Source organism: Dendropsophus ebraccatus, chromosome 6 (genome assembly GCF_027789765.1).
Source record: "Dendropsophus ebraccatus isolate aDenEbr1 chromosome 6, aDenEbr1.pat, whole genome shotgun sequence".
NCBI lineage: Eukaryota > Metazoa > Chordata > Amphibia > Anura > Hylidae > Dendropsophus > Dendropsophus ebraccatus.
The window spans coordinates 33,538,951-33,565,712 of NC_091459.1; the positions used below are offsets into that span (position 1 = coordinate 33,538,951).

General features: G+C 41.6%; 1 protein-coding gene across 4 annotated transcripts in view; it reads right to left on the minus strand.

The window, feature by feature from the left end:
* ASCC3 (activating signal cointegrator 1 complex subunit 3) overlaps positions 1-26,762 on the minus strand; it is a 522,423-nt gene that overhangs the window by 354,176 nt on the left and 141,485 nt on the right. For all 4 annotated transcript variants that reach the window (XM_069974770.1, XM_069974767.1, XM_069974768.1 and 1 more), the window contains 2 exons: positions 16,307-16,507; positions 12,379-12,519 (listed from right to left, as the gene is read on the minus strand). In XM_069974770.1, coding sequence (XP_069830871.1) covers positions 12,379-12,519; positions 16,307-16,507 — 342 coding nt within the window. The remainder of the gene's footprint in view (positions 1-12,378; positions 12,520-16,306; positions 16,508-26,762) is intronic.

Consider the following 26,762-nt stretch of genomic DNA (forward strand, 5'->3'; position numbering starts at 1 on the left):
AAAAGGCTAATATAATATAATTTATTTTTAGGTCTAAAAATCTAAATATTTTGGTTGCATCGGCATCTGGACCCACTGAAAAATGTAACTGTGCAGTGCAGGATTGCCCTCTGTAATCATAAGCAAGGTCTACATGGAATTAGAGAAACAGATCGCTGATCTCAGGGAGATCAGCCAAACGATAACACTGCCGGCTGCCAGTTAAAGTGCAGTGAAATCCTAGGAGCATTGCTCCCTGGGAAACATGAATATGCAAAAAAATAGCCCGTGGAGCTTAAGAGTCTCAAAACACGGTACTAGCCAGATATCCCTCTGGGAAGGACTTTGGCTGGGTCCTTCCAGAAGGAAATTCTGGCTAGTCCTGTGTTTCGAAATTCTTAAATGAGGCTTAACAGGATCTTCTTTTGCATATTCATGGACTTAGGGATCAGAAGAATCAATCGTTTAAGGTACACTTAATTTATTTTCTCATTTAAACAGCAGACACTTATAGTAAATCTATAAGTAAAAATGTTAGGTATATAGTAGTAACTGTATTAACAGCAGCTCCCTGTGTACCTCATAGAGATAAAATCATACACCCCTCCTCCAGACTTTTCTGTCCTGCTCTGTGGCAAGTCTGTCCCTAAGATGGCTGACATAGTGGAGCATGTGACTATCCCCTCCCCCCAGTGTCCACCACTGAGCTTGTCTATGCTTATGAAGAGAAACAGATCGCTGATCTCAGGGAGACCAGCCAAACGACAACACTGCCGGCTGCTAGTGAAAGCGCTCAAAGCAGTGAAGTCCTAGGTGCACTGCCCCCTGGGGAACATGAATATGTAAAAAAAGAGCCCGTGGAGCCTCATCAAAGAGTCTCGAAACACAGGACTAGCCAGATATCCCTCAGGGAAGGACCCAGCCAAGGGGTGGCTCCTGTAAGGAAACCACCAAGACCACCATATTAAGTGGCCCTATAAGTCAATGTAATGACAAGGGAAAAACCAAGGTCAGGTAACCATCCACTTACAGCTGTTTCGGGGTGTTGCCCCTCATCAGTGTGGAGCAGGATTCTGGCTAGGTGGGAGCAATGCCTAGTAGAGCCATAAGAGAAACAGATTGCTGAACTCAGGGAGACCAGCCAAATGACAACACTGCTGGTTGCTAGTGAAAGTGCTCAAAGCAGTGAAGTCCTAGTACTCCAGACTGATGAGGGGCAACACCATAAAACAGCTGTATGTGGATGGTTACCTGGCCTTGGTTTTTCCCTAGTCAGTACATTGACTTATAGGGCCACTTAATATGGTGGTTTTGGTGGTTTCCTTACAGGAGCCACCCCTTGGCTGGGTCCTTCTCGGAGGGATATCTGGCTAGTCCTGTGTTTCGAGACTCTTTGATGAGGCTACACAGGCTCTTCTTTTGCATACGCCTATGGAGGACACTGGAGGTGGGCCTGGTCACATACTCCTCCATGTCAGCCATCTTATGGATAAAATCACCACAGAGCAGGTCAGCACAGCACCGCCTGGAGGGGTGAAATCTCATTTTAGCTCTATGAGGTACACAGGAAGCTGCTGTCAGTATATACAGTGAGTACACTTACTAATACTGTACACTGGAACTTTTTACTATAAAGTGGCCAACCACTTTAACATAAATGTCACAGCTTTAAATTAATTAAAAGTTACCAAAGATATTCAGTCACAAATCACAGAGCTAAAGAAAATAAATACCTTCTACTATTAATGATAATAAATAGGAAAAACTGAAAACCATCAGTAATATAGTGTTGGGCCAATTGGTTTCTTTGTCTAGATTTTCACATTAGTGCCAAGCAATAATCATTTGATTTGACTGCTGTCCCCAACCACCCTCTTGTCTACAGAGATATTTAATATGTTCCGTGATTGACACATTCTCTGTAAACAAACAAGAAAAAAATAAATACTGAGAAAATCCACTTTCACAAAAGGACAACTTTCCTGAAAATCTGGTTACTATTCAAGGCATGCAAAGAAATAAATGCATGTATAACTTATCAGGAATTAAAGAGTTCTCTGCAATACACCATCATTGCATCTTATTTAGGTGGAAGAAAAGCATTTTTAACTCATCTAGTTCATGACACACAGAAACCACAGATGTGTATAGGGCACCATTGTAGCTCAGGACACCTCTGATGTCATAAGAACGTATGCATAATTATGAACTCGCATGCTGAAGTGTTTCACTGCACTATGGAATGGCTACAATTCAGAATGAATGATATGTGGTATATTCCATCAGATGACATATCAGAGAGATATATGCCCTCTGTACATTTGTCTCTGGGCGAATTTATAACTGTGATCGTGTGGCACAAAAAGGCTAGACGGTGGTACAAGGAGTGTCTTCAGCTCAGTGGTGCTGAACTGTGAAAATGCAGCATAGTATCTTACTTAGATTACATCCCATCAATGGGCTGCTGCAGACAAAACTTATTGTACAGACATGTAGTAGTAACATAACTTAAGCAGTTTATGTATGGCACATGCTCACCAGTAGAAGCTAGGTGTGAATGGCAGCTGTCATCCAGTAGGAACTGTTGAGATTAGAGATAAACCCAATCCTAGGCTCTTGAGGGAGGATGTACCATCAGGTACATCTTCTTAATTATGACCCTTGGATAGAACGGCACCATCAAGGGGAAGCCCGTGCCGCGGTCTGTGTTTTGAACCACAGGCTGGTTTCTGTGTATGGCGCCCTTCTATCCATGGGTATCGGGCCGGGGCTGAAGCCCTGGAGGTGGGCCAGCCCACCCCCAGTGGGAGGAAATTACCTCCTCTCTATTACGCGGCTCCTATAGAATCAATGGTACATCCTCTTTAAAATATTGTCACCCCCCTCCTTACCCTATGTATGGTTCTCCACACTATCCACAAGTTTAGATGCTGTACATTCAATATATACCTCTATAACACTTGTCTGTTTGCTCTCTGCTCTAAAATAGTTTTATTTTACTGGTGGACAGAGGCACCTAGGTGGTGCTACACGGCAGATGGGCCCCCTCTCCTATATGGACAGTGTCATCTAGGCGGGGCTTCACAACAGTTGGGATCCATCTACCATCTACTAGGCATTGCTCCCACCTAGCCAAAATCCTGCAACACCCCGAAACATCTGTATGTGGATGGTTACCTGGCCTTGGTTTTTCCCTTGTCATTACATTGACTCATAGGACTTCACTGCATTGAGCATTTTCACTAGCAGCTGGCAGTGTTGTCTTTTGGCTGGTCTCCCTGAGATCAGCAATCTGTTTTTCTCTTATGGCTCAACTAGGGATTGCTCCCACCTAGCCAAAATCCTGCTCCACACTGATGAGGGGCAACACCCCCAAACAGCTGTATGTGGATGGTTACCTGGCCTTGGTTTTTTCCTTGTCATTACATTGACTCATAGGGCCATTTAATATGGTGGTTTTGGTGGTTTTCTTAAAGGAGCCACCCCTTGGCTGGGTCCTTCCCGGAGGGATATCGGGCTAGTCCTGTGTTTCGAGACTCTTTGATGAGGCTCCACGGGCTCTTCTTTTGCATATTAAAATGGAAGCAAAGAAAGGTATGTATAACGTTTGTTATTTTTTTTTTACACATTCATCAGCCATTACATATTGCAATGCGCAGCTGGTGGTCGAAGATTTTTTTTGGCAGGTTGAAAGACAATAATCAGGAGATGATCGCTTCTTCGGCTGATCATTGTCATTATCACATGGAACAATAATCTGCCAAATCAGACTTTTTATAAAGCAGGGATAAGGTTGGGAGAGGGAACAAGAAGGTATTCATGCTTTTTCGACACTTAGCACTTAAAAATTAAAGCAAATAAGATTACTTACACCTACACAATTCCAGAAATACATTAATATAAAGCTGGGAAAAATATTAAATCCAATCAACACCTACAAATTATTATTATAATTCTTATTTTTCTTTACAGCAAATCAATATAAAAATCACAAAGGATGTTGAGCATAAATATGACTAGGGAGAAGAGTTCAGGAACCACAATACATAGATTGCTGCAGATGAAAGTATATAAACACACAGATCAACTATACATATTAATATACAAATATAAGTCCAAATAAAACATATAATAAAGTGTGCATGCCAAAAATAGATAATTCAGGGGAAACTACAGCCAAAACCATAAATACAGGGCAGGAAGGGTGCAGAAACATAATACAGAACATATACTTATGCATGTGTCACAGGCTCACTGATCACCGCAGGGCACCGATGTCGTCACAACCCAGCGGGAAGGGCCCACTCAGACAGTCAGTGACTACAGTGGTGTCCCACCCCAATCACCCACTGGCTAAGTGGGCATTCCTGAGCTGGTTTGTGATGCTGCAGGAGCTAGAGGAGGCCAGTAGGGGTGCAGGGAGCAGTAATGTAGCACTCCTGGGGCACGGGGATGGGTAAGTATATATTGATTATTTTTACATGATCTCTAACTGGGAACACAGTTTCCCTGTTCAAAGTAACAATCTAACAACAAATAAAGTGCTGCAGAAGGTTACCTGAACCTAATCTTTGACCCCACCACACACTTTACTTCCACTTCTTCTGGGGGTACCCAGAGATATGAACCTTATTATGTTATTTGTGCCGAGGAAACTGGGAGGAGTGATTTACATACATTTCACATGATCCTGCTGCGCTATTCTTAGAATGGCTACAGGTCCTCTTTACCTTGTTACAGATTAGTTACATAGTAACTATGTTACCAATGTGTTATTTTTACATGTATCTGGGAATCTGGGGATTTTGAGGCAGATTTTAAATTGTGCGAAAAAGTCATTTCAGTGGAGAAATCTGCATTAAATTCCACGACAGTGAATGGTGTGTATTTGAAAGTGTGCACCATGCCTCATCTCCGAAGTGAGCAACGGGGTTAAAATCTAATTTACTAACATTGTACTGTACTGAACCTCCAACAAGAACATGATGTGTGAATCCCCCCAAAGGGCAAATCACTTAGGACCTTTTTGCATTTAGCACAGTATGAATTACTTGGGAGGGGATACAAGACAACACAAAGGTCGACAGTCATATAAACCTTTGCTTATAGTACGCAATGCTTTCTTTTGCAATCTGTACAAGTGCCACATACAAAGTCCTTATTAAAACCCTCTATGTATTTTCATGAACCTCAGACTCGGGTGATTGACACAGAATGTACTGAGGAGAATGCAGCTCAGCAATAACAAATGCTTTGTGCACATACATTATATGCAGTGCAGATCAACAGAAAACACAAGAAGAAAGTCAATGAACATGGCCACATACTGCAGACCTGAGGACTGGGACTTGCTGTTACACCATTCATTCCCCAACCCTGGCTCTATATGATTAGCTGGTAACATATGGACATGTAGAATACACGAGTCTCCTGTAACTGTCAGCATTAAGACCACATGGAGATCTAATTAACGGTTTAAGCCAGATATTAATGAAGGAGAAAAATGTGCTAATTCTTCTGGCTGAAGGTAAAAAGTAATTGAAATCACATCTAAAAGGCTTAAACCAGATTAAGAAGTTGATCAGCAGGAAGTGCTGCGATAAACTGAGAAACAAAACCTGCCAAGAGAAGACATGCTTAGACGCTCTCCATCTAAGCGCCACATTGGAACAAAAAACTATTCACTTCTTCAGCTATCTTGCTTCGCTGCAAATAGAAAAAGATCATCAGCTCAAACAAATGATATTTTAAGAAGAAAAAAAAAAAAAAAAAAAAAAAAAAGGCGGCTGCAATTTGATGGGGAAATGAGATGGCTATTTTATGCATGCTGGAAATTAAAGCTTCATTATGCTAAAAAGAAGCATAGATGGAATGTGGAAAGAGAAAAAAAAAAGTCTCCTAATATAGATTCCAAAAGTTTTAGCGCTCTAATCCTGGTTTTATAAGAGATTTCCCTTCAGATGAGCACATTTAGATATGGGTAAGCAGAAGGTCAGCTGAAAGTCATGCTTTATTGAAGAACAAGCACTGAAGGCCTGAATCGGATTAGCATTTGAAGTACTATAGCAAGTCTTTGTGCAGAGAGAACATTGCGCTGATAAAAAAAAAAAAAAAAATCTTGTAATACAGTATCCACTCCATAGAGAATGTAACAGCTTTATGCCGTCGCAATTTTTCACCAAGTGTTCTATAGCAAAAATATTCTATACATCATTTAAATGAAACACGCTACGAGCTGAAAGTCCCTTCTGCAAATATCGCAATGACAATGTCATTATACTCTATGGGACGCAGGCGACAGAAATAATTATGAAAGTTTCTAAAGGGCACAGATTCTCGGTTCTGATACTAGGTAACAAAACAGAGTTATTTGCTTCTTGTAAATCACTTTGGTCACTGCCCCCATTACGGGAACGCTATACATTACGTTTTCTAGCAATATTAACGCCATAATGGCATAAGCAAAAGGCGAAGTCACTCTTTTGCTAAACCTGAACTAATCGGAACCCCTCCCTCAGCATGGTGCAATTTTCTGAAAGCTAGTACACTTAGATTTATTTTTGAAAGCAGGAAATGGTCTTGTTTGGTATTGCAGAGAAGCTACATTTGTTAACAGTGAGCCTTTACTTGAATGCTGCTTAGCAATTTTATACCTGTAAGGGAATAAAACATGCACGGACCATTGCATTATGAGACGGGAGTCTGGAACCTTTCTCCCATAAAGTACAAAATAGATTCCATTTTCTAGAAGGCAATTTTGCATGCTGCCACTACACCATAAAAAATGTAAAAGCTCTTCACTCAATTGAGTATAATGAAATTTACCAAATAGCACAAAATGAAATAGTAAGGTTGTTCTGGTGAAATGTCTTCTGTCTGCTTACGTGGGTGATTTGTTTCAAAACCGGGGAAGCCGTAAAAGATGGCTGTAAACAACAGTTTGTTCCATTTTAATAAACAGATACTTGGGCAAAAACAATGGACCTGACTACATTCATTCCCCACGTACGACGGAGAATCGGACTCTTATTATATAGGAAATATACTGCTGGGCTCTGATAAATGTGCACTATGGCTATTTTTTTTTTCTTCTTCAACTGGAAAATGGATGTCTCAGCAAAGAGTGCTATGAAACAACTACAGTAAGGACAAAAGCAGAATTTTTAAATTAGTCCCATTGTGTCGATGTAGTGTAACCCTTTGTCTAGGAGATTACATGGCACCCTGAGATTTCTGACACAACACATATAGAGACAAGATAATTCAACTAAAAAGCTGCAAATATAATGCACTTTGAAGACAAGATTGTAAGGAGAAAAATATTGTATGTGTAAATATATCATATATATATATATATTACACACACATACATACATACACACACACACTGCATAACATTACACATATGTTTTTATGGTGAATTTTCCAATTTACTATTGTTATTTTAACAGTCCTTAAAACTTGGAGTTTCCATTCTGGCCACTACGCCTACAACTAAGCTGAGACTTCCTGACCTGTACAGATCATTTGCCAGTAGTCCTCTCTTTATCAGCAGGTAGGAGTACAGTAAGGTGACACCAGTATATAGATAACAGAGAAACACACAATAGTTGTTGCTCACAAATCAGCACTCAGCGTACCCTCCACGTAGAATGGCCTCTATAAAAGGTCACTGTGAACACCCAGAAGCCTTTCTAATTCATCTGTATGGAAAAGGTTTTGTCTATTGTTGCCTATAGTTCAAGTGGTTTGCTATAAAGCCTCTCTCTAAATTATGTTAAAGGGGTTATCCAGCGCTACAAAATTTTTAACATGTTGCTGCCATATTAGTAAACATGTTATGCTTACCTCTCCACATTCTCCCTGTGTCCCGATGCAGTGTTGCCGATGTCTGTAGCCGTTGTTTCTTCCGAGATTAAATCATCTAGGGAGTGACAGCCCGGCAACACCGCATGGGTACACTGGGTTGGCACAGAGAGGTAACCATAACATGTTTACTAATATGGTAGCAACATGTTTGTTATGTTTACTTATGTGGCAAAATGCAAAAAAATTTGGAGTGCTGGATAACCCCTTAGCCGAGGCAAGATGGCAGCAAAAATGTAGCCAATACATCATCTTTAAAAAGGACAACTCCGGCCCAAAGTATTTTTTTATTATGTTATTACTTATGGAAAGTTAGACAAATTCCTAACGTACATTAATTATGGGAAATGCTCATATTAATTTAGTAGAGTCTTCAAATTCTCTCAAAATTCATGACGTCGCAAATCAGGGTGTAATTCCTATGGAGTGTCCAGCAGGGGGCACACTATATTTAGAATTCAATGAGTGCGCCCCTGCTGAACACCATATGGAATCTATGGTTGTATATGTAAAATGTCTGTCTGCACACATATACACTGTACTACTCTCCCATCATCTGCTCATAGTGTGAGCAGATGATGGGGAAGTAGTACCAGGGTTATCCCAATCACCACCGCCGCCGATGATGCCCCTGCACTGTAGTTCCCCTGATCCTGGAGCAGCATTCTGGAGCTCCGAATCACTATTCCCCCCATGGCCTACTTCCTCCCTTAGACCGGGGCCTCAATTACAGCAGAGAACACGCCCGGACCCCATGCGCCGCCGCTGATGCCTGCCCCTGCTGTCACTCAATGCATTGCTCTGCTGGTCGCAGCTCCGGTGTGCCTGGCGGGTCCGCTGCTGTAATTGAGGCCCCGGTCTCCGGGAGGAAGTAGTCCCCGGTCTCAGCAGATGATAGGGGAGTAGTACAGTGTATATGTGTGCAGACGGACATTTTACATATACAGCTATAGATTCCATAAAGTGTCCAGCGGGGGAGCACTAACATATAGAAGTCAATAGTACTCATTGAATTCTATATATAGTGTGCCCCCTGCTGGACACTCCATAGAAATTACACCCTGATTCGTGACGTCGCAAATTTTGATTTCAGTTTGAAGACTCCATGATCTACTAACTTAAGGGAAATAGCCCTATATGTGCATTTCCCATAATTAACGTACATTAGGAATTTGTCTAACTTTCCATAAGTAATAACATATTAAAAAATACTTTTGGCCGAACTTCTCCTTTAAGATCCCACTCATAACATGTTTTGCCAATGTGTTCTCAGTATAAAACACTATATCAGCAAAAAGGAATGTTAACGTATACAGCACTGTACTTGTCGCAGAGACACTGAAACTAATGATTGTAGTATGCTATTTGTCATGTTCTGTCCTTTACACAAATGTATATTTATTTTTGGGTGGAATCCAAACATTGGAAAGTTTTTACATATGTTCCCCCCGACACTCTTCATGTGGTTGTACAATAGTCCTGCTCCTCCGATGCCATTTTCTGCCTGATGTGTTTCTGTTGCTGTTCCACTTCCCCTGCACTGCTATCAGACTTCATTTCCCAGCAGTCTTTGCAGTGCAGGCTCAGAACATCCTGTATCTGCCACCCCACCACATTTTTTCCATAAAGTGACCCAGCATGTGTACAGGTACATTGTATTGTTTCAAGTGAATTAGGCCATGTCTAAATCCCAATGCACAGTTGAAGGCCAATGCGTCACAGAGGAAAAACACAGAGCACTAGAGCTGAAGCCCTTCCATCCTCCTGATCGTTGAGTTCCCAGAGGTCGGTAACGCACCAGTCATAAATTGATGCCATTTTCTAAAAACATCACTTTAACAAGGGAATACCCTTTAACACAGACTATATAACAAAGCGTGAGGACTCAAACTCTTTAACTCAAGTAAAATTTTTCTAAAACCTTTAAAAATATGTCATCATATTGTTTGCAATGTCAGCTATGCAGACAAGAAGATTACTGCATGGCATATGCTGTATCTTGTACTGTGCAAGGAAACAATTAGAATAGAGATGAATAGCTGAAGAGAGGCAAAAATTTCAAGAAGATTCTCAAAATCATATCACAACTTAAAGGAGAAATGAAGATACATAAAATGGATGCTTCTTTTAGATAAAGAGCTTTGTAGCATTCATTGCTTACTTTGTGAATTTCTTCACCTAGAGCTTCAATGTTATTACTATTTATAGAGATTTTTTATTATATCTGGCTCTTGGAAATTAGATCTCCCACCAACATAACAGCTCTTTCAAAGACGCTTGTGCTTGTCAGCGGGCTAAGCAGACCGCTTCTGAACTCTTGAAAATGTAAGTGCACATGGTTTTGCTTGCGACAGAGAGAGCTAAATCTTTTTAATAAACGGCTGTTTACGGCTGGTTTCAAATACTGTTTTTGTCACACAAAAAAAAATTGGTGGGAATTTTTTTGTGTTACAGGTCAAAGTCATGAGATAATATAAAACATACTACATACAATCATGTAGATTATAAGCCCTCTCTCCCTATGTACCAGCATATCAATTATTCATGTTATTTTCTTGATTTTATTTGCGGTTAGCCCACATCATATATGTACAGTTCTCTGGAATCAAGGAAGCGTTAAAGGGAATCTGTCAGGTCCAGACCAGATACGGAGAGACAGGCAGATATAGTATATGATATCTTTGACTTAGCTAATGACCATTTGCACATATATAAAATTGCTATTCCTAAAACAACGGTCATTATTTACCGTTAAATGATGGCTGTCCAACAAACCAGCAGTCATTTTAATGGTGTGTGAGCCTCAAAATACATTTTTACTTACTGAGAAAAGAATCCCAGACTAGGAAATGCCTCACATTGTGCAAACACCAGAAGATGGGGGGAGGTTGGTTCGGATGCTACAGTAAACATGTGATAGTGGTTTGGTGTCCCAAAACTACCCAACAGCTTCCCTTTAGATAAGCACATATAATTGTATCACTGCAAACTGACTGATATGCCAAAACCAGATTTTTTTTTTATGTGTGAACCTGTTAAAAGTTATTGCCCAACAAAAGTTATGAAAATTACTAATAGACACTTATTATGGGAAATGCACCTATAGTGCATTTTCCCTGCACTTACTACAGCATGGAGTGTTCAGGTCTGTGCAAAGTTGGTGATGTCACGTCGCATAAACTGCCGACACCTGCTGCTCCAGTCTGTCCCACCGTTGCAGCAAGATATGGCAGTTTATGTGACGTGACATCACCAACTTTACAGAGACCTGAACACTCCATGCTGTAGTAAGTGCAGGGAAAATGCTATATAGATGCATTTACCATAAGTGTCTTGAAGTAATTTTCATAATTTTTGCTGGGCAATAACATATTTTAAAATTATTTTGCCTGGACTTCCCCTTTAACTATAATGGATGTAAATGTATGACATGAAAGTCATGGCCCAGATGACACATGGCATACATTTACGTCATGGTCTGCAGGGGCTCTATGAAGCGAGCTCAGGGGGGGCAGGCGGTGGTGGAATGAAAATAAAGAAGTCCTATTAACCCGTCCCCATAGGGCAGTGCCACGGCTCATTGTCCCCCACCAGGCTTTCAATCCAGTGATCATGGCCCCAATCAGTGAGTGAGGACACAGCTGTAATCACCGACTGACTGAGTGGGTAGTTTCTTTGGGGCCGCGACGATTCAGGTGACAGAGAGCCGATAAATCTGGGCCTATATCTCACCTCTATATCACTTGTATCTTGGCATTGTTAGCAGTGTTTCTTTGTGTATGGTGAATATTTAGTTAGAAACATAGAAAACTGTCAGCAGAAAAAGTCCATCTAGTCCAGCTTTGAGTTCTTCAGGACATGGTGGCTAAAAAATAGCTGCATCCACTGCACACAAAGAGGAGAATCTGCTTTATATCTTTGCCTTATTCACCAAGAAGTCGCCCCAGGATCATGTAGGACATAATCAAGAAGTGTGATCTCGGCTGTCTGTTATTATATATGGTTTCTGGGACACTGAAGCAGCCCCACGCACATTAAAACCCCTTCAAAGCAGGCACGTAGATGTACATTCCTTCACCACGGGGCATCGGCAGTACGAACACATATAACTGTATTGCTGCAGTATAGTCTCTCTCAGTCTGTTTCCACTCGGGTTACATAGATGTCAGGTCTTTAAATTTTACAAGGTGAGGTGACAGATGCCGATTAATTATTTGTAAGACATTACTGTAAGAGATGTTCCTGAACACAGAAATATAAAGTGTTTTCTGATGAGTCCATATAAACTGCATCTAGCGCAATAAACTGCAACAATTATATGGACACCAAGGAAGACTACTTCAAGTTATAGCAGTGACCAATCACTATCATTAGAAGTTGTTTATAGGCTATAGATTTTATACTGATTGTCACCCTGGGTCACATTTACCTTCATAATACCATCAATTGCAAATACAATTCCTATCAGTAATATCAAGAAGCAAGTAAAAGGCATAAAGCAAATGTCACACATTTCACCTTAGCTGAACTTACCTGGGTGCGTAAAATTTCACCTTTTGACAACTGCATATCACCAGTCAGCTCTTTCACCGTGATACCCAGTGGCTCTAGACGCTTGCTGAAGTAATTTGTCATCTCAGCTGCCAGGGCCTTCATAGGAGCTACATACACAATCTGTAGAAAAAAATAAATAAAAAAGGACACTAAGTTGATAAATGAGCAAAACTCACAATGTCATTTGTCCCAAAGCAAGCAGTACAAATCACAATATATTGTGAAATATGATGCAAGGCACTTACAGTGAAAAATCTTAATAGTGATATATGAAAAGTCGTTATCTTTGCGGGATAAGTGTGCAGCTGTTTAGAGGACAATGGATTTTGTTTATATAGCCTCATCACTTGGAAAATTGGTTCTGCATCAGAGCTAAACGCATTTTCATAGCTTTTCACATGGGTAATAAGGTTTTCAGGACACAAACACGAATTGCTGTAATAGTAATGAACTAAATTAAGCAGCATTCTTTGTGTGAATTAGGAATGACTAATACCCTTGAAAAACTTTTGTCTTTATTTACTAGTATGAGACGACAGAACTACTCGACATGGGACATCCGCTTCCACTCACAAGAGGACTCCATCCAAACTACAGTAACTGGAGCAGAATGGATTTTTTTGCCTGATTTAGTCTTGTCCTTGTTTTACATTATGATGATGCGCTCAGAGGATTTCACATCATGTTATAATAGCCCGCTATATTGTTTTGTAATGACAATAGATGGGATTTTGTCACATGAATTAAGAAGCGCATCATAGTCACGCCAAACAGGAAACTACAGATAAACAATAATTGTATTTAAAGCGTTTCTCTAACTGGTGCCTAGTATTACAGGTACAGCGCACAATACATAATCTCTTTAGTACCAGTGGTGGCTTGAAATCACAGCATTTATGTATCTGACATCAGGAGAGAGTCGGGAGGCTATATACGTTATATGGGATATATGATAGATGGTCAACTAATACCACCAGTATAGGCAGGTTCAGCCGATACATACCTAATGTGTATGGCCAGCTATACTAATTATAAGAGCTATGTAAACTAATTATGTCTCCTGGCAGGAAGAGAACTTCCTGTCTGAGTGACAGGAAGTAAAAAGAAAAAAAAAATCTGTGACCATGACCAATTATCAACGGAAGATCCTGATGAGTTGGCTGCTAAAGGAAGTACCAGCTTATCATTATTCTCAATAGCCAGAGTGAAAACTACAGGAATTAAAGTGACACTGTCACCCCCTATTTGCATTTTGACTGCTCTCCACAGGTGTAAAGGGTAAATGTTACAGCTTTCATTACTTATTTTATATTACTCCTCATGGTGCTTGTTCTGGTAAAAAGTCATTTTTATCACCTGTGGATGGGTATATGTGGTCGGGCCTTGCAGCTTATGTGCCACATCGCTCCGCCCCTAGCAACACTCAGCCCCGCCCTTATCCGTGACATCATCGCCACATAGGCCCCGCCCGCCTTAGGCTGGCCCTTCCAATGGCTGCTGAGGGAGTTCGGGCCTATGCGGCGATGACGTCACGGATGGGGGAGGGGCTAAGTGGTGCTAGGGGCAGAGCTATGTGGCACATAGGCTGGAAGGTCCCGCCCACATATACAAATCCACAGGTGGTAAAAACAACTTTTTACCAGGACAAGCACCATGAGGTGTGATCTAAAATAAGTAATGAAAGCTGTAACATTTACCCTTTACACCTGTGGAGAGCAGTCAAAATGCAAATAGGGGGTGACAGTGTCACTTTAAGGCATTTTTTTTTTTTAAACTTACATAGTGTTAAAAGGAAAACAAAAAAATCTGTGCTCTTAAGTGCTCTTTGGCCTTGTAATATTAAAGGGGAAATCCACATAAGAAAAATTTGTTTTCTATTAAAAGTACATTAAAAGTTATATAGATGTGTCTATACAATGTATTACCAAATCTGTACGGTTCTGCCACACTGGTAGCTGAAAGAAATCTAGGAAGTGAAGAAAAATTGGCCTCTGTGCCAATTCACATTGTCTCCTGCTCCTTCTGCTATCCCACCTTAGAAGACAAATCTTCCATGCCTCTGTCTCACATTGTGTGTGTTTGCTGAGCACAGGCTGATGATGCAGACAGGGGGCAGGGCGTGATGTCACAGGAGGCTTGGCTGGAACCCCCAATCCCCTAAGTGATTCACGATCTCTGACCGGCCAGAAGCAGGTGCTGCAAGGACTGTGGACTGTCATAAACAGCAGAGGGAAAGCACTGCATTCTGGAACCAGTACTGCATTCTGGGAACTTCTCAACCAGGAAGTACAGAAACACAATACAGAACAAAAACCCCCCAAAACAAATGGATTTTTGGTAGCTTCAAAACTGGGATAGACAGGTAAGTAATGCGTTCTGCAGAAGTTTAATTTTTTTTAACCTCTACCTGGAGTTCCCCTTTAATGGCCTTCATTATGAGATTGTCAGGTGTCAGACCTCTGGCACCCACACCAATCAGCTGTATGAAGAGGCCATGGCACTAAAGTGAACGCTGCAGCCTCTTCCATGTTTACCGCCACATTCCTGTACTTTTAGAAGCAGTACAAAGCACTGTAGTGTTGCCTCATTCACTTCAGTGGGACAAGGCTGCACTTTGCACCGTGAGGACTAAGGGTATATTCACACGGGCGGGCTCGCAGCGAGATTCTCGCTGCGAGCCCCGCAGGTCCTGTCAGTTCCCATAAACTACATACTTGCTGCGGTCTAAACGACCGCAGCGAGTATGTAATTATACCGCGCTTAACCCCTTCTACTCCCGCCGGCTCCCCCGCTGTAAGCAGCATACATTACCTGTCCTTGCTGCACGGGTCCGGCGTCCTGCTCTCCCGCCCGGCCAATCAGTGGCTGCGGCTGGGCAACACACTAATTGGCCGGACGGGAGAGCAGGACGCCGGACCCGTGCAGCAAGGACAGGTAATGTATGCTGCTTACAGCGGGGGAGCCGGCGGGAGTAGAAGGGGTTAAGCGCGGTATAATTACATACTCGCTGCGGTCGTTTAGACCGCAGCAAGTATGTAGTTTATGGGAACTGACAGGACCTGCGGGGCTCGCAGCGAGAATCTCGCTGCGAGCCCGCCCGTGTGAATATACCCTAAAAGCATAAAATGATGCAGCTACAAGCCAGGTAAACAAAAAAAGAATCTGCAGGTTCCTCAAACATCTGTTTGATCGGGGCTGGACCCCCAACCAAACTGACAATAAAGAAGTGATACTTACCTGTCCCCTGCAGCACCACTTACTGTCAGTCTCTGATCTCCCTTTTCTTATGGCTTCCAGTGTCATCACTACCCAACAGGAACTACCCACTCAATGACTGCGGACGTGTCCTGCCTCAATCACTTACTGGCTTAGTGGGCATTTCTGAGCCAGGTCGCACCATCACAGGACCAAGAACTACAGGAGACTGGCCACTGTTGCCACCTTCTCCGGACAAGTGGAGGTCTAAAGGCCATATTACATACACGGCAAAATGAGCGGGAAGCGAGCATTTACCTGTCAGGTCAGGACTCGCTTCCCTACTCTCTGCCTGTGATATTATACACACGGACAGCAAGCAAGGAACAGCAGAAGGGGTGGCCTGGACAATCCTTAGATCGTTTGGGATGTCCATTAAAGTCAGTGGTGGTCTGCTGCCGCTGCTATGACACAGAGCTACGTGCAGCAGACCGTCGTTGACATGATCGACCTAGTATAATCGATAATTGTTTCCCGTAATAGGGCCTTTACAGTTAAGACCCCCACCGAACAGGATAATATGGAATATTGATAACAGTAGAAAATAAGACTACATCATTACCTAAGCAGACACACTTCTGCATTGTAAATAAACTGCCTCTTATATACAAAAATTTGGAGAACAGGCATTTAAGACTATACAAGATCTTACCTTGAAAGCATCCTTTTTAATGACACCTTGTTGAATATTTTGACGAATGACATGCAAGACTGTTAGCATGGCAATGTTAGTTTTGCCGGCTCCGGTTGGTGCACAGATGAGCATGTTTTCATTCGTGTTATAAGCTGTTTCAAAAACTATGGACTGGATACGGTTCAATCGCTTTATACCCTTGAAGACCAGCTGTCCAATCTGATGTGGGAGAAATACAGAAAAGTTAGAAATAAATATTACTCCTTCCTAAATAGCATACAAAACTGCAGCTCAGTACAAGCAGAGGAGCTACTGAAAGTGTGAAAAATAGGATGAGAAGCTAATCCATGTTGCAAATCCAATTAAAAGAGTTTAATGTGACATTAAGCCTCAACAGAAAAAAAGTTATGTTAATTATAATAAAATATAATCATATGCTAAGCTGGTAGTGTGTGTGCGAGCAATTCTACAGCAAATAGGAAAGAATCAGAAGTTCGCTTAACATTGTGTGGCTGTCATTCTCGGGGACAGACAGTACAAAGCTAAAGCTGTTACACTAATATACAGTGGTCCCTTCAAGCGGTACTCCAAAAACTCAGGTTTTTTTATTTTATTACATTGCTTTAATAAAGTTACATTACTTTATAACATTATTAAAATAAATGTATAGATTTTTCAATACTATTCACTTCTGTAGAGTGGCAGCAGTCACTTGGCTGCCATGTGATCGATGTATGCGCCAGCCTCTGTACCTTGAGTGGTGATTACCATCACCGCATCCCCACTAGTAATGATAGAAATAACCACTTGCTGCGCGAAGGCTGCCGCACATACTGTAGTGATCGTGTCGATCAGTCTCCCCCCAGGTACTGTATAATAACATACATAACACACATTCCCCTGCTCTGCATAGCACTGTGTGGCAGCATTTGATCAGCATTGTATGTTCGTATGGTTTTAAAGTTACAGTGGCCTAGCAAAAAAACATGTTGAAAATATTGTAACCTGAAGGAACATTGTTCAAAAGTTAAATAGGCACTGTCATTACCAATAAAGAATGGTAAATCAGCATAGGAGTATGTATGATATAAGTCATCACTGCAATTAATTTTGTTTATTTTTTTGCCTTTTTTGTATGAATATTATAAAATGCTATAAAATTGCCCACAAGATGTCTCACTTTCTGGAAACTACAGTCGAGGCTCCATCACTAAGGCCATTTGGTCTCTAGTTACAGCAAAAAAAGTGACCAAATGCAGGAAGTGATATCAGTTGTCCGTCTGCTCTGCACACAATGGCCCAGTGAAGGTGAATGCTGATTGGCCAGTGGCTGTGCACACCCCTGTAGACATGATCGAACAGCGGGAATTTTAGATTTAGGCTTATTACCTAGGCTGTATTCCTGTTTTCCAGGCGGTTCTTGGGTCGTCTCCACCTTCCCCACAGAACGGGATTCCTGATGTTCGATCATCTCTACACCCCTGTACACGTCCTTGAGCACCGCTGCAGATGAGTAAACTAACTTATCTAAGGGCCCGCCCACTATCTCAGTGTAAAATGCAATGACAATATTACAATAAAAACAAATGGCATGCATATGGCAAGCATTAACTATATATTTACTGGGTTTTGTTTTTTTCTATATGTCATGTACGGGGGGTGACAGGTTCCCTTTAAAGTGAATGTACCACCAGTACATCGCTTTTCTGAAATTTACCACATACGTTGCTGTTCAATTCCCGGGCACCGGCCGGAGGTGAAGCACTGCAGACAGGCTTGCCCGTCCCCAGTGGGAGGAAACTTCTATGATGGCTCTAACCGGTAATCAGGCCACGGTTCAAAAAAGGACCATGGCAGCGATATCAATGTGTCAGGGCCGCTCTATCCATGTAAATATGAGAAAAGCAATGTACCAGTGGTATATTCACTTTAAAAAAAAGAGACAAACAGAAAACCAAGTGTAATATGGTCAAATATAATATGTAGTTATGACTGAAAAATTTAATCTTAGTAAATGCTTTTAAAGCAGCCATTATGGTACTGAAGGCCTCATAGGACAGCATGGGATATGAGAAGCTCTGGAATAGATTTGTCATTTTATTTAGTATTTTCAAGTATAAAATAATTTAAAACTGTAAGGACAAATAGAAAATAGTGATTCCTACTTCTCCCCGTCCACACACGGTGATTGACAGCCTTTTACCATCATTGACAGCCCTTTGCCAATCATTCTGTATGTGTATACGGGAAGCAGGATTCACTGCGTTCTCTAGGAGTTCTGTAAGAATTTAGACCGTTTTCCACCTGACTAAACTAAATAAATTTGTAGAGAACTATCTGTCCCCAAGCATCGTCAGAGTAGCATAGATCTAAAAGGAGATCCAGGCACAGCTGGAACAGAGACTACAGTAGCAGCAATTTATAGGAGTTTTCTAGGCTATTATCTAGCTATGTTCCCTGTATAGAAACTGTGATTCTGCAAGAAACTGCAGGAGAAATGTTTATTATATGGGCACCAATATATAAGATATTCTGGTACCCTTAATCTAAGCTTCTTTGTAAAAGGCTTCTATTACATGAATTGGGTCATTTGTCAGCAGCACATCTTGACTTACACCCTGAACCTGCAAAAAAATCCTCACTTCCTGGTCCAACTGGTCCACTTCCTGGTCTCAAATCCTCTGTCCTCGCCCTCTCTTCTGAGACCAAAGTCACATGATCTGTCTCTTCTGTTGCCAGGCAAGCTGTAACACCTCATCTTAAACCCAACCCACCACTGACATCCCACCAATCAGTGAGCACCTGGCCAAGGAGAGGGGAAACATCAAAACAGTGACAGCCTCCTGAGCACTATAGGGAAAAGAAAACATATTTGTTACATCTATCTTTCTCTTTCTAATCTAGATAGATAGATAGATAGATAGATAGATAGATAGATAGATAGATAGATTTTGTTTATGGTGTAAAGCAGAAGCAGATTGAGACAGCGATAGGCTACAAGATACTACAAGAAGAGGTTGATACTCATGGCAGTTGGCTCTGAGGTGCCATGCATGTAGAGAGATGTAGTTTCCCAGCTGACGCCATCTTCGATATAGACTGGCGGCCAGAAATATGGGAGACAGCACAAAATATTCATTTAGGGTGCGTTCACATCTACAGGATCTGCAGCAGATCTGCAGCAGATTTGATGCTGTGTTCAGTTATTTAAATGAAATCTGCTGCAGAAAATCAGCTGCAGATCCTGTAGGTGTGAACGCACCATTAATATTTTAGCTCTTATGTTAAATACCCCTTTAAGCTGCCACGCAGTGACAGTTCAACTCTGAGTGATGTCAGCGATAGGTGATGGGTCTCAACAATCAGCCAGGGACCTATCATGACAGCCTAGGCCAGGGATTGGTCTGCCTTCACAGGTGGAGCAATCACAGTGAGATTACAAGGAGAGGATGGCTTCATGTTGTGTGGGAGTTGTTCAGAACAGCATCTTTGGCACAGTACAGTAAGCACAAAGACAGAAATGGACCCCTTCCTACGGTGATGGTTGCCCCTCGTCTTGTTGCTGTATTTAAAATCGCCCCTGTCACTGTACCTAATAGCCTCCCCTGTCGCTGTACCAAATAGTGTGGTGAATGGCAATGTACATGGTTAATCAGGTTTAAAAGAAAAAAGATGCTGCAGAGAATAACTAGCAATAAAATAAAAAATAAAACAATATAGACTATATAAGCTATAGTTTAAGATTTTGACCTAATCATCTATTCAGCTTGCATTTTCAAGCTACAAGGTGAAGAATCTGAAAAATCCAATTCACAGTAAGAAATTCAGTTCTAAGGAGTCAATAGTGACCATTCAATATAAAGAGCCATAACTTTCCTGGGTACTTGCATAATGGTGTAGGATGCCCTGCTGTTAACATGAAGTCATTCAATACATAGCACTGGGAAGCATCTCGACAGAATCATAATCAACTCATACTGAAAGCTTGTAGAAGAAAACAAAAGTGGTATAAAAAAAAAAAAGTAATAGCGTTCTTACTGGCAATTCCTTGATTAAAACACGTTGGATGCGAAATATGTCAGACTTTAACATGTATATGATTACGGAGATTATTACCGATGTTGATGTTGATACATGTATTTCATACCTACTTGAGACAAGCTACTTTTGCTATTTTCTGCCTGTGTAATAATAGAGCCAATTTCTATCAAACATCCATGGCTTTCCATTTATTCCATTTTTTTTAACAGAGAAGATTAGCACAGCAAGATAGACTGTTCTACTAATCAAGAGCAAAAGAAACTCAAAGCATAACATCAGTGTGAACGTAGCCTTAGGCAGCTTGTAGCGTATACCTGGTGTATGGGCCAGGGGAGCTCCTGGTGTAGAAGCCAAGCACATACATAGGACCCCACTGACCCAACATAAGTTAAAGAGTGTTTTTGGAATACAACAGTAGTAGTTTGGGTAGGCATACTTTTATACTGAATAGCTTAGTCAAAAAATTTTCAAGGATTTAAAAACTGGAAAAGAAAAAGCACTATAGCAGTAAAATGTCAAACAATAGTTAAAAAAAAAACTATAGGGGTAACCAAAACAGAAGTTTCAAAATCCTTCATATACATTGATAAGCCATAACATAAAGACCATTGACAGGTGAATATAATTATCTTATATGTTAGGCAAAGTGAACAGTCAACTGTTGGAAACATGAAAAATAGGCAAGTTTAACCCCTTTCCCAAGCATTCATTCTGGGCCTTAAAGTAATTTTTTATTTATTTTTCCATCAAGACAGCCATATGAGGGCTTACTTTTTCACGGGCCAAGTTTTACTTTTTAACGGTACAATTGAATACTTGTGTGTTTTTTTTGTTTGTTTGTTCCGCCGCAGATCCACTTTATGCCCAAAGATTTGACATGTGCCGAGAGAAATCCTACTGAATCTAAGGGAAAGGCAGAATTTCAAGTGGCGTCCGTGTCACAGGCTCCGCTTGAGATTTCTGCCTTTTTTGCTCTGTGTGCACAGGCCCTAAGAGAGGAATCACAGCAGGCCAAGTGCAGTGATAAAACTCCACTCTTGATCTGAGGTGTAATGGGGAATGTAGGTTGCATTATTCAGAGAGGGACTCTCTGAACTTTGCCACATCAAAGTTATACACAGGGCATACACTAGAAGCTTTACATATCCCTTTAGGGTGGGTTCACACGTTATGGATCCAGAGTGAATTTCATGCTCCGAGTTCACAGCAAATCTGCTGCGGAACCTTTACTGTCACTTTCAATGAGATTACCTACTCGCAGTGGGATTGTCAAGTATGTAAAAGGCAGCCCCCTTAACCCCCCGCAGCCCAGTTCATACATTACCGGATCCGCGCTATGGCTTACTTCAGGGGCTCCCGATGCTCAGCGAATCAGTGCGCTGCCACTGATTGGCTGAGCGGCACCCCCAGACCCTGGGAGCCACCAAAGCAAGCCGGAGTGTGGACTGGTAATGTATGTACCAGCCCGCGGGGAGTCCCGCTGAGGGTATATAATCTCATCGTAAGTGACAGTTAAGGATCTGCAGGGGATTTCGCTGTGAACACGCGGTGTGAAATCCGCTGTGGATCCGTCACGTGTGAACCCACCCTTAGGGTGCGGTCACACGTACAAGATTCGCAGCAGACTTGATGGCGCAGATTTGATGCTATGTTTAGTTATTTAGTTACGTTGATATCTGTGCCATCAAATCTGCTGGGGATCCTGTACGTGTGAACACACCCTTAGGGTGCCTTCACACCTACCGGATCCACAGCGGATCACACTTCTGCGGATTCGAAGCAAGAACCGCTGTAGATCCGGTATCAATTCACCCCTATGATAGCACATATTCGCAACGGAATTAACATCCCGCTGTGAATATGTGCTTTAACTCCCTGGTGCCCGCAGCCCCGCCGTCGCATTCCCCATCCCCGGCGGCGGCACATTCCCCCCCCCATCCCGGCCACATCCCCCCCATCAGCCCATCTCCGGCCCGCTGCCGCGAGCTTACATTACCTGCTCGGCGGCGTGGCTGCAGTAAGGCTCCCGCCTCCGGTCCCGCTCGGCTGATCTGAGCGGGACCGGAGCCAGCAGCCTCACTGCAGCCGCGCCACCGAGCAGGTACTATATGCTCTCGGCGGCGGGATGCGGGCGACGGCGGGCTGGGGGTGGGCTGATGGGGGGGATGTGGCCGGGATGGGGGGATGCGACGGCGGGGCTGCGGGCACCAGGGAGTCAAAGCACATATTCACAGCGGGATATCAATCCCGCTGCGAATATGTGCTATCATGGGGTGAATTGATACCGGATCCGCAGCGGTTCTCGCTTCGAATCCGCAGAAGTGAGATCCGCTGTGGATCCGGTAGGTGTGAAGGCACCCTTAAAGGGATTATCTAGGAAGGGAAAAAGTTGGCTCTCTAGCCCGATACCTTTTTACCTAGTGTAAGGAAGCAGAAGGAGACAGAGCAGAAGGTATAATATTGTGATCACTGCAATGGCCAATGTAAGAACAATGTAAGAAAGGTAAAAACTTTCCTGCTCCCTTGATAACTCCTTTTAAAACCGCCCTACACTACACAATACCGGGTTAGCCGGAGTGCTTCCCTATGTCACTAATATTTGTAGTCACTGCACAGTTCACACCCCAGTTTTAATTAGGAGTTATTAATGATTACACATACCTCTGAGCGCAGAAACAAACAAGAGAAGAAGGTTTCCAAGCCAACCGTTAACATTTAATCATTGCTGGTACATACAGCTGCTTCAATATATATTTTACGTGCTCTGTAGAGGTTGTAATTAGAAGCATACTAACAAATAGCAGTTATTTCATCCATCTCAAAGCTACTCAGAGAGTGTTTACTGATACAATTTCTAAGGTTTCATTAACAATGAGATACCGGACAGAACTGGAGCGTACTAAAGCTGTGCAGCTGCAGAATCCTCCGCTCTATTCTCCCATAATGGTCAGAGATTAAAACTTTTCTTAACCAAAATGAAGCCTTTCAATGATATCATGCTCTCTTCAGAGAATTGTAAGCACACATAATAAACCATGATTTTCTGAGAATGTAATTTAAATGTCCTTTTCTGCTGAAGTGACAGAACCATAATTTCCAGCTTGACGTTACAACATCTAAAATATCATATGCTTCTAGCAATGCCGCCAGAGGAAAAATAACTTGGGTGGTAAATGGCACCTGTAATTACGTGATAATGCTACAGTTTGCTGTAAATAGTTTAACAATATTTTTGTACGGAAATGTGTGTTATGTGTACTTTGTGTAAATTACACTTGGGCTCCAAAGGGTAGTTATGTATTGTTAAACAACTTTATCTTTATCCAACAATAAAAGAAAAAAACAAGACGGTAATGTGTTTGCACTCACGCCATCATGCAATTGATGATCGTGAAAAACATAACAAATCATATAATATCCAACTTTCCATACAAAGCATTTACTGTGGCAAATAACAGAATTAACGCATCTGAGAAAAAGCTTCTATAATGCAAAAAAAGGCAGAAAAAAAAGCTGCTGAAATTTCCAGTCATTTTCGGAGGCAGAATATATGGACCAGAGCACTATGTATACTTGGCCTGAAAGGAGAAATTCAGCAAAAATTTTTATTAAAGTATTGTATAGCCCCCCAAAAGTTATACAAATCCCCAATATACACTTATTGCGGGAAATGCTTATAAAGTGCTTTTTTTCCCAGCACTTACTACTGCATCAAGCCTTCACTTCCTGGATAACATGGTGATGTCACGACCCGACTCCCAGAGCTGTGCGAGCTGTGGCTGCTGGAGAGGATGATGGCAGAGGGACACTGAGGGACACAGGGCACTGGGGGGACACTGAGCATCCCTCTGCCATCATCCTCTCCAGCAGCCACAGCCCGCACAGCTCTGGGAGTCGGGTCGTGACATCACTGTGTTATCCAGGAAGTGACATCCCCATGTTATCCAGGAAGTAAAGCCTTGATGCAGTAGTAAGTGAAGGGAAAAAAGCACTTTATAAGCATTTCCCGTGATAAGTGTATATTAGTGATTTGTATAACTTTGGGGGGGCAAAACAATAGTTTAACAAAATTTTTTGCCAGGAAGAGATACACCTGTAACTTCAGAAATATGGATCCGTAGTTTGTGGATATTATGTATGCTCCCATAGCCTTCTATCAGTGTGTCAAGGTCAAATTATGGTCCACTCTAAGGCATGTCGATATTTTTTGCAGCACAGGTTACAGATACACCAACACCCGGAGGTCTCCTTCACTCCATTAGAAGCTTATGATCTGCTGAGGGCATCACAAAGGAATAATGGCTGGTGACGCTGCTAGGAAACTGTAAGCTTGGAATGGACTAAAGGAGACTACAGTGTGAGTTTATATCAATTAAGACCAATAAAGGTGATACTTTTTGTATTTTTATTGGACACAGGTGGCAGCAGGGAGCACTGTCAGACTAGAAAGAAAACAGCACTTCCTGCAGGGCATACAGCAACTGATAAATACTGGAAATTCTTAAGTTCCCTTTAAATGGTAAGAGAGATAAAAGTAGATCTAAAACATACTGTAAAGTCTCTTTTTCTCTTCTCTGACCTCAGCTCACTGCCAGCTACATGCCAGCTCGAAGCTGAAAACACAGGTAATCTGGGGCAGACTGATGGATGCGCATCATGACAACCCTATAAAAAGTGCTATAACACCTAGTCAGTTTGTCCCTGGCAATTAGTTTAAGCCAACTAATACTTGGTTTAAAACAGACTAAAGTTATCGAACAACACTAGATATTGTAACACCCCCCCCCCCCCCCAAAAAAAAAAAAAAAAAAAAAAAACTCTAATATAACATAATAGTTAAAGACCTCTGACGGTTGAAATGTCACATTTTTGTAACAGATGTTGTAATCAAGCTCAAACCTTGATTATATATTGGATGCTGTGGGAGTCTATAGGTTGTTCCTGTGTATTTCTATGGCCGAGTGATGTGTATCGTCATGCACTCCTCCACTGGGTGTCCTGTAAAGACAGAGGTGCCATCCGGTGGCACAGGGGACCAGACAGGGGTGTCATATCACGCATGACATTCAATTCTAATTATTGCCATTGCATAACCTGGTTGTTACAGTGTAAACAGGTATTTCTACAAACACTAGTATATGCAGGGTTAGACTATCATATAACAGAATAGAATATTAATGTAAACAGATATAAAACCCAGCTCAAAAAACGAATTCATCCAAAAGGTCAAAGAGAGATCTTGAATGTTGGGATAAGAAGGTAGAATCATAGAAACATGTAACATTCACACTGCCTATTTATCATATACAGTAAAAGTATCCACAAATTCTTATTACCTAAAAATAAATACATACATTTTTCCAGTTCGGGTGGAATATGTTGTGTATTGCTGTACGGAATAGTGCTGACTCTTGCGCTATTCCATCAAGCAAGATACAAATATAAAATAAAATTATTTATACTAAATGGAATTTTTTTTAGCCCTGGGAACCAAAGTATGATGCATACCATTCCATAAAGTGACATCCGTCATAGGTATACTTTTGAGAGACCCTCAATGTACAGTATGCTTCCGAAGGATACTGCAAGGCTGAGAAAACCGCCTTAGGGTCCTATTAGACTAAACGATTTTTAAATATTAGCGATTAACGATAAACGATCGCAAACGAGACTGTTTATTGTTAACCTGAAATCGTTCACCTTATTACACAGAATGATAGTCGTTAGTTACGATCGTTACAACGATTGTTACTACGATCGTTTACTCCATCTGATCCCAGCAAAAGAAGGAACAATTTGGAATTACACTGAACAATTAGCAAACAAATGCGGAATTACAGCGAATGATTAACAATGATTTTAGGGTCAGGTCTAAATCAACGATCAACAACACACAATCGATTTTTCGATCGTTGCCTGTAATAACACAGGACGATTATCGTTTAAATTCAAACGATATAACGATTTTCCGCACGATAATCGTCCTGTGTAATAGGGTCCAGAGAAAACAACCCTACAGTATTATTTCTCTGTGTGTTGCTAGTTAAAAAAAAAAAAAAAAAAGGGTAGGTGACAAAAGAACATATTTCACGTTTTAGCAATTCAATCCCACTTAAAAGCATTGGAAAAGCATTGTGATTTTTTTTTTTCCTTACAAGAGCCAGTGGTGACCTTTCTATTTGAAGTCTAATCCCATTAGACCTTAGCACTTTCGGAAGCTGTAGGAATACACAGACATACTGTATTAATTGGAAGAAAGAAAACCATTGCTGATCTTTCTCGAGTGTAACATAATGCACATGTAGTACAAATACACCCTTGTAGTCTCGCTCAAACCCTTTTAATTGCGATATTTTTGTCAACGTCAAAAAGCGAGCGCAACGTACCATTTTTCATTGTCAAGTAACTCGTAAAGGTTCCTTAAGAGACTGTG